At 40.8% G+C, this 12301-nt stretch overlaps 1 protein-coding gene across 1 annotated transcript; it reads left to right on the plus strand.

Moving 5' to 3' along the window:
* The first annotated feature begins 2237 nt into the window (after positions 1-2237).
* Positions 2238-6059, plus strand: si:dkey-85n7.8 (COX8 domain-containing protein). Its single transcript, XM_055872450.1, has 2 exons — positions 2238-2469; positions 5567-6059. The coding sequence occupies exons 1-2, from the start codon at positions 2350-2352 to the stop codon at positions 5681-5683; spliced, it is 237 nt and encodes a 78-aa protein (XP_055728425.1). The 5' UTR covers positions 2238-2349; the 3' UTR covers positions 5684-6059.
* Positions 6060-12301: the final 6242 nt, after the last annotated feature.

A 12301-nucleotide genomic window follows, 5' to 3' on the forward strand; every position in this document is an offset into this window, starting at 1 on the left:
AATAAAATGTATTAATAAGAAAGAAATGGCCTCCCGGGTGGCGCAGTGGTCTAGGGCACTGCATCGCAGTGCTAACTGCGCCACCAGAGTCTCTGGGTTCGCGCCCAGGCTCTGTCGCAGCCGGCCGCGACCGGGAGGTCCGTGAGGCGACGCACAATTGGCATAGCGTCGTCCGGGGTAGGGAGGGTTTGGCCGGTAGGGATATCCTTGTCTCATCGCGCTCCAGCGACTCCTGTGGCGGGCCGGGCGCAGTGCGCGCCAGCCAAGGGGGCCAGGTACACGGTGTTTCCTCCGACACATTGGTGCGGCTGGCTTCCGGGTTGGAGGCGCGCTGTGTTAAGAAGCAGTACAGCTGGTTGGGTTGTGCTTCGGAGGACGCATGGCTTTCGACCTTCGTCTCTCCTGAGCCCGTACGGGAGTTGTAGCGATGAGACAAGGTAGTAATTACTAGCGATTGGACACCACGAAAATTGTGGAGAAAATGGGATAAAAATAAATAAGTAAAAATAAAAAAAATAAAAAATAAAAAATAAAAAATAAGAAAGAAATAATAATAAATAATAATAATAATTGACCATACACATACTACCGTCGAGTTTGATTGCATTGGCTGTTGAGATATACACTAATTAAATTGCGTTCATTGGTCTGGTTCCGTAACACTTTTCCCTATACCAAATGGCGTTGTATTTAGTGAAACACTCCTTCATCCACCCCCGTAGAATACCGCGTTTGTAACGGCAGTCTAGCTCTTCTTCCTCCTCGGACGAGGAGAGGAGAGAAGGATCGGAGGACCAATGTGCAGCGTGGTAATTTTCCATGAATTTAATTAACACAAAGACAAGATACTGACAAACTAATACAAAACAACAAACGACCGTGAAGCTACAAACGACAGTGCAATACACAAGCTACTAACGGTAGACATAGACACTATACAAAATAACAAACAAACTAACCGTCACAGTCCTGTGTGGCACAAACACTGACACAGGAAACAACCACCCACAATCCCCAACACAAAACAAGCCACCTATATATGATTCTCAATCAGGGACAACGATTGACAGCTGTCTCTGATTGAGAACCATATTAGGCTGAACAGAGAAACAGACGAACTAGACACACAACATAGAATTCCCACCCAGCTCACGTCCTGACCAACACTAAACAAGCAAAACACATAAGAACTCTGGTCAGGACGTTACAGCGTTACGTATTACTTTAGTCCACAACAGTGCTGCTGTCACTGGTGAAGCATGACTTCTCAGCCCCATCTTGACAGATGACACAAAACACAGCTGGCTTTTTCCCCCTACACCCTTTACCCTCCTTTGATCTGCATGGAAAATCAGATCATTACCAATCAGGCGGCGATTGTAAGGCACAATTAAGACACCTGCTGGACAGACAAAGACCAGAGGGCCAGGTGCTGTGTTTTGTTGTGTGCCAGGTTCTATTTAGCACCCATTATCTATTATCTTCTTCCCTCTAAAATGATGTAAAATCACTATAGGCCTACAGTAGAATAGAGAGGCTATAGGGAACTTTTGCCTTTTGAGCAAAAAGGAGTCCCCTATAGAAAATATTGTCCAGACTAGACCTCTAAGAGCAAAAGCTTATATTGTTTGACAAATGTTTGCCAGATTTTTTGTTTTCATGAGATAAGAAGTTGTTTTAACATATGTTTATGGACCCTACAACCAACATTCAAGCCAAAATCTGACAAACAATTAGCAACTAAACTTTTCAAGTGTATCTTTAATGACCAAGACATACTGAAATCAGGTAATGAGTACTAATCAGTCATGAAAGCAGAAGGATGCTTTGGTTTTTATTGCTTATTACATCATTAGAGGATGATGAGCTCTGGCCCACTTGTTCATGTCTATGAAGTTGGATCATTGGGAAAAAAAGGTTTATGGCGTCAGGGTTAAATACTACCTTGACATCAATCGAAGACCAACTCCCTTTAAATCAAGTCTTCGACACAGCCTTAGTTCAACATTTTTTACAGATACAAATCATGCCCGAACCTTACGTTGACTTAAGGCCATTCAACAGATGGTTTCTCAAAAAGTTCCAGACAGTGTCTCCATGCAGTCCTCAAGTTCACAAATCTGCCTGATGACAACGTGAGGTATTGTTGAACAACATGGCCCTGATAGCCCCCCCCCCCTCTTTCTGATTGCCTAAAAACCATCCTCCTGACTCCACCCATGTTAATGTGACTGGTCCTGGGGTCTATTTCACATGCGTCGGGAGGTTCCTCAGCACTCTTGAGACGCAAAGCTCAAGAGCTACGTGCGCTGCCTTCCTCCCCCATCCCTCACATCCACAGCTGTCGGGATGGTCATGGCCCTGAAGGGGGTCCCCCAGGCAGCATCTCTGGTACGGGCTAAGATGGTCCTGCAAGACAGGAGGTCCAGCATCTACAGCAAGCCACCCAAGACCAAGATCGGACCTGGGGTGAGTGTTGCACTGAGGGACTCTCTGCTGATACAGTAGACAGTTCTCTCTAATTTGGAACTCCCTCAATGTGGCAAGGGACTGTTGATTCTATATTCATTCAGGGACAGTTTCCCTGAGGCCTAGATTAAGCATAGTCCTGAACTTAAAATAAGTTTCATTGGATTTAGACGTTTTATTGTGCATGGTTTTTAGTCCTAGGCTTAAACTAGCCCATTGTGTTTGATGTTTCTTTTCCATCATATTTCAAAGTTAAAACTGAATGAATAAGCCTAGTCCGACACTAAAACAAATTTTTGATGGCGATTCTCCATTGAGTTTGCTTTTTTGACCAGGACTAGGCTTAATCTGTGTCCAAGAAACCGCCTTTTAATGTATTAACATTACAATAACAGTCATAGTACCCTGTATTGTCATCCTTCATATCTCAGGTGAACTCACGCATTTAATAATGTCATCAACAGAAAATTATACGAGTGTTCTGCAATAACTTAAACATCAGGTGACGCTTGACTTGATTAGTCATTTAAGGGTTTGTGCTCCCCAAGTTCCAGTTTACCAGATGGACAGGCCAACATTTTGTTTGTCCTGCCACAAACATTCCATGTAATTTAGAGAGAGAGAGAGAGAGAGAGAGAGAGAGATCGCAGCAAGCTCGTCTTTGGATTGGGTGGTTGTTTCACCAGGATAATTACGCTGTAGATTTGATAAGGACACAGGGTAAATGTTTATTTTGCTGTGTCCTGCCATGGCTCTTCCGCTATGTCTACATTTTTGAGTGCTCTCAAACACAGCACAGAGCCATTTCTCAACTATAGAAAGACTGATGTATTTCACACGTAGAACTGCCATGTGGATAAAAGCCTTGGTAAGGAAGGATGTGATCCATGTCTGTTGATTGACACCCCTCTCCATACTTCTACCCTGCCTATATTTTACAGTCTGTTTAGAAGTCAACAACTTAGACAATTCAGACATCAAAGATTGAGTTCAGACTTAGAGGTTGAGACTGACTTTATTGGACAGACAAGGATGCACCAAAAAGCTCTGAGCCGGAGCTATAAAATAGGCTTTCCTCTTGGCTGGAAGTATAGAAAGGGTTTCTAATTGTCACGTTCCTGACCTATTTATGTTAGTTGTTATGTGTGTTAGTTGGTCAGGACGTGAGGTTGGGTGGGCATTCTATGTTTTCTGTTTCTGTGTTGGTTTTGGGTTGCCTGGTATGGCTCTTAATTAGAGGCAGGTGTTTGGTGTTCCTCTAATTAAGAGTCATATTTAGGTAGGGTGTTCTCACTGTTTGTTTGTGGGTGATTGTCTTCCGTGTTTGTGTATGTCTTTGCACCACACGGGACTGTTTTCGGTTTGTTTTGTTCATCGTTGTTTTTGTGTAGCATGTTTTCTCTATTCGTGCGTTCTTCTTGTTTCATGTAAGTTCGTCGTCTAGGTCTGTCTACACCGTTTGTTGTTTTGTTAGTTTAGTTAAGTTCGTGTTTTTTCGTTAATAAATATGTGTTCAAACTCCACTGCGCCTTGGTTCGATCAATACTCCTCCTTTTCGACCGAAGAGAAGGAGGACCACCGTTACACTAATGTATAATGTATGGACACAATGAACGCCTCAGCTCCATGAGGGAGCTGCCTGGGATATAATAAAATCGATTGCCCGGGGCAGGTGGCTCTGATGTGGATCAGTGTGGCCTGCCTAGACCTCCTGGGAAAGTCTGTAGTCTTTGAGCCGCTTAGCTGTAGTGCAGGGATGGGTAACTGGTGGCCCACTGGCCGCGCTCCCTTTTGAAGGACATTGGATAAAACAATATATATATATATATATACACACTATGGCTACTGTAATGATGTACGCTGAGAGTCGGGAAGCAAGTTCAGGGAGTGAATATATTTAATAAATAAATTAACAAAACAAGAAACACAAACAGCGCACCGACATGAAACAGGAACAATGACAACTGGGGAAGAAACCAAAGGGAGTGACATACAAAGGGCAGGTAATCAAAGAGGTGATGAAGTCCAGTTGAGTGTCATTATGCGCGTAATGTTGGTGACAGGTGTGCGCCCTAACGAGCAGCCTGGTGACCTAGAGGTCGGAGAGGGAGCACATGCGACATGTACCCAGACCCGCGAGCAACTGTGGCCTCTCATGATGAGTTCTATTTTTTTGTGGGCCCCATCCCTGCAATGGACTATTCCCAACACCTCTGATAATACCCATACTCCAATAACCCAGAGCACATTTGTTGAAGTGATGAAATAAATACAGAGTAGATATTGGTGATGATATTTGATATGGGAATTTATTGCAGACATAAATACGTTCTTCAACTTGAAATGAGCCGGTCTGAAATGAGTTGAAGACATACTTTTCTGGGATTTGTATCAGGGACATAGGAAAGTTAATTGCACAACAAGCCTTCATACATTTGTAACACTACCACTAAAGAGAAAGGAAGGCTCAAACACAAGTTCCTTTGATACTTGTGGGTGGAGTAGTTTGAGTGACACTTGTATACTCAATAGAATGAAGAAATTATATACCACCAAACAGTCCTTTATATTGCTAATTGAAGCCATACAAAATACAAATACAGCAAACTCGATTGGAGATGTGGATATTAAACAGAAGACATGTCAGCTCTAAATATTAGATGGCAGTAACATTCTCATTGATATTTTACTAACACTTAATGCCTGCAGGTATAATGCTTTACTATTTGTATGAACACATACATAATGTTCTTATTTAATGTTTTATTATAATGTCCTATTATAAGGCTTATAATATTATGTCATGGTCCTCTGTGAAATGTTCAAGTGGCTCAAAATAACTGGTATTATGTGAGGATCATAAAGAGATGACAGTGGGTCATACATGCTCATGACAAGTCTTACAATGCCTTATAACCACATCATAATGCCTTATACCTGCAGACTTTAGATTAAGTGTTACCAACTGCAGATTAACTTTAGTCTTTTAACAGAAACGTAATTGGCTTCGAGGGTTTAGTACAGTAGTGGGTCAACGTATGGCTCTTACTGTGTCTCTTATTTTCTGTCTCGTCTCCTCTCCCTTCCTCCCTCACAGCAAAGCTTCTTTATCATGTCCGTCTTTGCTGTCGGCATGCTTGCTCCGGCCGGCTGGATCATGCACCACATCCCAGAGTACCGCCAAAGACCACGTCCTTCATCAAGACCGTCGTAAAGAAGAAGACCCCAACGTCTTCACGGCTGTATTCACGGCTGTATTCAACATATTAGCCATCATGCTATCAAATACTGTACCTTGCTAATGTATAACAACACACATTATCTACAGTATAAATGATATTCAATGGCCACAATAATAACGGGAAAATAACATGCACTTTGAAGGGACCATGGAAGACATTTCTGCATGACTGTCATGAGTATGTTTTTGTATGATGTCTTTTTTTTAATATTCTGATTATTGCAGTAGCATGGTGTCTAATGTCTCATGAATATGGCCCCTAATGTCACTGCGGCATCCAGTTGCAATGACACGTCTGTAAAACTGCCAACTCACTGCCATCATCAATAAATTCATGCTGTGTTGGCAATGTTTGTCTGTGTCTGTTCATTGCATTTGTCAAGCTGAATTACAGTACCTTTATACTTATCCTATCGTGACATGTGCATTATATACATGCATGATGTACAGAGCTGGGTCAATTAGGTTGTAATAACCATGCTTGAAGAGAAGAGCAGAAGGCTTTTGGATGTAAAACAGAAAAGTTCACCCAAGATTATTTAAGACATCAATAATTATTGAAGACATCAATACGTTTCTCACTGGTTGCTTTCCGATTCTACACCTTTGTCAAAAACATTGGATTGGTGTAAGAGTGGGGCTAGAGTGGAGTTTCGGCCATATTTCTTACACAATCCTTTTAAATGAATGGCTCTGTTTGAAGACTCTGAAAATGCACCTTTCCTTTCTCGTTTCCTTGAAGAAATCACTAATATAACTACATTGGTGTGAGCAAGCTTTCCAATATAACCTTCACCAATTACATTATGTCAGATCAGTGATTACTTCAAGGAAGCAAGAAAGGAAGGATTCATTTGCAGAGTATTTTACCAGATCCAATGATGGGAGGTGAATAAGTGAACACAAGTGTACACTTGTTCAGGGAGAAGGGAGAGGGATTCAGACCACAGCCTAAAATAGATCACACCACCCAAGCCTATATCAACTTCTACCCACCCCTCTCCATCTCCCTTTGGGTGGTCTGTGCAGTGAGCCTTATGGGGGTCAATTAAACTCAACCGAGATGCCCTTGATAACACTCTTAACAACAACATTTACAGGATACTGCCTGACCACGGATCATGTTAATCACCCCTATCGGGGATGAGGGAAAGAAACCTCCACCAGAACAGTTTAAGATCTGATCTGGAATCAGATTAGCCTATCCCAATGCTAACCTTAGCTGTTAGGGTCATACAAATATATTTATATTAACTTTATTTAAGCATAGAGTCACCATTGAGACAAGGGTCTCTTTCACAAAGGGCCCTGCATATACAATTGCATAGACAAAATAAAAAATGCAATAACACAACACAAATATTAAAGAAAAACAATTACGTTCCCAAATAAGAAGGTCCCCAATCAATATTTGAAATTGCCCGAGCGGCACCAGAACATCAAATTGTAATTATTTTGTAAATGGTAACAGCAATGAGGTGCTTTAAAACTAAAGTGGATTTACCTAGTTTGATGGACACCTGAGGAACATCAAGAGTAAGTCAACTTTGTGAATCAGAGGTTTGGTGTCTCATGTTTTTATATTCTAACAATGAGGTTAGTTAAGTCGGAGAGCTTTGTAAACAAAAAGGGAATAATGAAGTGATCTGCAGGACTTTACTGAGGACCAGCCAACCTTTTGATACAGGAGGCAGTGGTGAGTATTAAAACTGTCACCTGTGATAAAGCGAAGGGCGCTATGGTAGACGGCATCCAAAGGTTTAAGAGTAGTGGCTGCTGCAATCTGGTAAATGGTGTCACCATAGTCAAGAACTGGCAGGAAAGTTGACTATACAATATGATTCCTGCTATTTAGGGAGAGGCAAGATCTATTTCTAAAAAAGAAGCCCATCTTACAGTGCCTTGCAAAAGTATTCATCCCCCTTGGCGTTTGTTCTATTTTGTTGCATTAAAACCTGCCATTTAAATAGATTTTTATTTGGATTTCATGTCATGGACATACACAAAATAGTCCAAAGTGATGAAGTGAAATTAAAAAAATTACTTGTTTCAAAAAATTCAAAACAATAAAAAACTGAAAAGTGGTGCATGCATATGTATTCACCCTCTTTGCTATCAAGCCCCTAAATAAGATCTGGTGCAACCAATTACCTTCAGAAGTCACATAATTATTTAAATAAAGTCCACTTGTGTCCAATCTCAGTGTCACATGATCTCAGTATGTATACACCTGTTCTAAAAGGCCCCAGAGTCAGCAACAACACTAAGCAAGGAGCACCACCAAGCAAGCGACGCCATGAAGACCAAGGAGCTCTCCAAACAGGTCAGGGACAAAGTTGTGGAGAAGTTGAGGGTTATAAAACAATATCTGAAACTTTGAACATCCCACAGAGCACCATTAAATCCATTATTAAAAAATGTACAGAATATGGCACCACTACAAACCTGCCAAGAGAGGTCCGCCCACCAAAACACACGTACCAGGCAACGAGAGGCAACAAAGAGACCAAAGATAACCCTGAAGGAGCTGCAAAGCTCCACAGCGGAGATTGGAGTATCTGTCCATAGGACCACTTTAAGCCATACACTCCACAAAGCTGGGCTTTACGGAAGAGTGTCCAGAAAAAAAGCCATTGCTTAAAGAACAAAATAAGCAAACATGTTTGGTGTTCGGTAAAAGGCATGTAGGAGAACCCCAAACATATGGAAGAAGGTACTCTGGTCAGATGAGACTAAAATTGAGCTTTTTGGCCATCAAGGAAAACACTATGTCTGGCGCAAACCCAACACGTCTCATCACCTCGAGAGTGAAGCATGGTGGTGGCAGCATCATGCTGTGGGGGTGTTTTTCATTGGCAGGGACTGGGAAACGGGTCAGAATTGAAGGAATGATGGATGGCGTTAAATACAGGGAAGTTCTTGAGGGAAACCTGTTTTAGTCTTCCAGAGATTTGAGACTGGGACCGAGGTTCACCTTCCAGCAGGACAATGACCCTAAGTATACTGCTAAAGCAACACTTCAGTGGTTTAATGGGAAATATTTAAATGTCTTGGAATGGCCTAGTCAAAGCCCAGACCTCAATCCATTTGAGAATCTGTGGTATGACTTAAAGATTGTTGTACACCAGTGGAACCCATCCAACTTGAAGGAGCTGGAGCAGTTTTGCCTTGAAGAATGGGCAAAAATCCCAGTGGCTAGATGTGCCAAGCTTATAGAGACATACCCCAAGAGACCTGCAGCTGTAATTGCTGCAAAAGATGGCTCTACAAAGTATTGACTTTGGGGGGGTGAATAGTTATGCATGCTCAAGTTTTTGTTTTTTTGTCTTATTTCTTGTTTGTTTCACAATAAAAAATATTTTGCATCTTCAAAGTGGTAGGCATGTTGTGTAAATCAAATGATACAAACCCCACAAAAAATCTATTTTAGTTCCAGGTTGTAAGGCAACAAAATAGGAAAAATGCCAAGGGGGTGAATACTTTCACAAGCCACTGTAGCTTTTTAACGAGCACATCCATATGCTTTTTAAACATTACATCTTGTCAATCCAAATGTCCAGATATTTCTAGGCGGGAACCCAATTGATGGGGAAAACATCCAATTAATAAATATGTAGATCATCTGAAACTTTTTTGAGAACAACATATTTTTAGTCTTGTCCCCGTTAAGTACAAGTTTGAAACTAACCAGGGCTTTCTGTAAGGCAACAAAGTCAGATTGCAGCTCTAAGATAGCCTGGTCAACAGTTGGGGCAATGGAATATATACCAGTGTCACCTGCATACAGATGAATATTACAAGTTTTAACAGATAGACCAATATTATTTATATAAATATTAGAAAGAACAGGTCCCAATACCGACCCCTGTTGTAATATCCAGGAAACTAGACACCATCAGAAATCACGCATTGTGTTCTATCTGACAGATAATTCTCAAACCACATGCAAGAAGCCTGATCCAGGCCTATTTCAGTCAGCCTTTGGAAAGGTCTACAAATAAGGCAGCACAATGGTTTTTATGAACTAAGCAATTTAACACATCATCTAGAACAAGCATAGCAGCTGAAACAGTACTATGTCCAGTTCTAAAGCCAGACTGGTGTACATTTAGAATAGAATAGTTATGTAATTACTTTGCCACCATGGCTTATTTATTACCTTACCTCTCTTATTCTACCTCATTTGCACATGCTGTATATAGATTTTTCTACTGTATGTTTGTTTAGTCCATGTGTAACTCTGTGTTGTTGTATGTGTCGAACTGCTTTGAAGTTGCAAATTAGAACCTGTTCTCAACTAGCCTACCTGGTTAAATAAAGGTGAAATAAAATAAAAAAATAAAAGAATGAGAAGTTAAAAACTTTCTTAGCTGAGAGTTGGCCAGGGATTCAACAATTTTGGTAAGGCAAGATAAATTGGACGGTAGTCATCTAAGTCAGAAGGATCTCCTTTGTGTAGTGTGAGGACATGTGCCACCAGAAACAATTGTCAAGTTAAGAATATAGGTTAATGATTCTGCAATAAGTAGGGCAGAGAGCTGCAGTAGGAAGGTATCAAGAGAATCCGCCACTGTGGATTTTTTTTTACAGTGATTTTTAGCAAGGCACTTACGACATCATAGATATTAAATGGTTGAAATTAAACTAGAGAATGCGTATCTGGGAGTGCATTATTCTCTACAGTCTGTTTCAAGGTGAATAAAAGACACCCTCTACTGGAATTATAGGAATTTACAGAAACTATTCAAATGTATGGCCAGCTGAGGCAAATAAACTATTCAAATGTATGGCCAGCTGAGGCAAAATGGTTATTAAAAGCACCATACATTTCCAGTTGGTCTATTATGGGACCAGAGGCTGTCATAACCTGCTGGGGTAATGAGGGGGGGGGGGGGGGGTTCTGTTTCGGAGATGTGACTACTTTCCAGAAGTTTGCTGGATTCCCACCATTCTCAGATACACAGTTCAAGAAGTACAGTATGTTGACTTTGCTTTTCTAAACAGAGATAAACATCTATTTTTCAAATGCCTGAAGGACTGCAAGTCAGACGTAGTATCAGTCAATCTATCCTTAGCCCAAGCTAAACTTCTTTCCTGTAATTTGTCCGACAATTCATGCATGAACCAAGGGTTTGATGTATCCTTTACTCTTAGTTTTTTATACGGAGCATGCTTATCTGCAACAGTGTTAAACAGAGAAGTAAAACATTTAAGGGTCTGATCCAAGTGAGCGATAGATGACACAGTCCCCCAGTCACACAATCGCAGATCAGACATGAATTGTTACTCATTGGTTGTAGCCCAAACGGTTTGGACGCTACAAACAGAAGTTGGCACATTGGCGGTACCAACGTTAGATGAGTCCCATGGGGCTTTTGTGGGAGTCATTTTATTGGCCAAACCGTTCGGCCACTACAGACGTTTTTGTGAGAAGACAGCTTTTTTGGATGTCTCATGTTCTGACAATTAGAATTTTGTCGACAGAATCAATATAATACAGCGAGTATTTAACATGATATGAATTGTAAAATAAAATGGAGAAAACACCGGACATATAATCAAAACATTCTTAAAGTGCATGCATTAACTTGGCAGGTTCAGTCCTACAGAAGCCTATAGCCTGGTTCTAGGACACACAATTAGAATTCTGAATAACCGCACAGCTATTTATATCCTATTTCACCGTGGGAAAGGGGCAACAACACATGTCATGATGATATAATTTTGATACAATGGTTTCATATTAATCTCCAGGGATCATAAGGAAAAATCATCTAAAACAGAACATCGGCCGTCATTTTCTATTAATTTCTACATGTTGAATCGCCACCACTCGTCGTCACTCAGCAGGTGATGTTAGTCTGTCTTCCCTCTAATACACCATACTGCCAATCCTGTCAGGGATACAGAGTCTCTGTACTGTTTTCAAACACTGCACATTTTTTTTCTGACTCTTTTTTTCAAATTTTGCCTAAAATGACATACCCAAATCTAACTGCCTGTAGCTCAGGACCTGAGGATATGTATATTCTTGATACCATTTGAAAGGAAACACTGGAGTTTGTGGACATTTGAAATGAATGTAGGAGAATATACACATTAGATCTGGTAAAAGATAATACAAAGACCAAAACATGCGTTTTCTATATTTTTTGTTACATAATCTTTGAAATGCAAGAGAAAGGCCATTATATGACTTATGACTCTAGGCGCAATTTTGATTGTGGCCACTAGATGGCAGCAGTGTATGGGCAAAGTTTTAGACTGATCCAATGAACCATTGTATTTCTGTTCAAAATGTTGAGGCTGCCCAAATGTTCCTAATTGGTCAATTGATACATTTTCAAGTACCTAACTGTGCTCTCTCCTCAAACAATAGTATTGTATGTTTTCACTGTAATAGCTACTGTAAATTGGACAGGGTAGTTAGATTAACAATAATGTAAGCTTTCTGCCCATATAAGACATGTCTATGTCCTGGGAAATGTTCTTGTTACTTACAACATCATGCTAATCACATTAGCCGATCCCGTAGAGGTTATTAAAACCTTCCTGTTTAGAAAGACTTTCAATGACCTCTGTTAATTTTCT

The sequence above is a fragment of the Salvelinus fontinalis genome, chromosome 20, assembly GCF_029448725.1.
Source record: "Salvelinus fontinalis isolate EN_2023a chromosome 20, ASM2944872v1, whole genome shotgun sequence".
NCBI lineage: Eukaryota > Metazoa > Chordata > Actinopteri > Salmoniformes > Salmonidae > Salvelinus > Salvelinus fontinalis.

What these genes read in the sequence shown, in the direction of transcription:
- si:dkey-85n7.8 (XM_055872450.1), top strand. Translation starts at nt 2,350, where the DNA reads ATGGTCATGGCCCTGAAGGGGGTCCCCCAGGCAGCATCTCTGGTACGG. An exon ending in AGACCAAGATCGGACCTGGG is followed by an intron (nt 2,470 to 5,566) that starts GTGAGTGTTGCA and finishes CCTCCCTCACAG; the next exon opens with CAAAGCTTCTTTATCATGTC.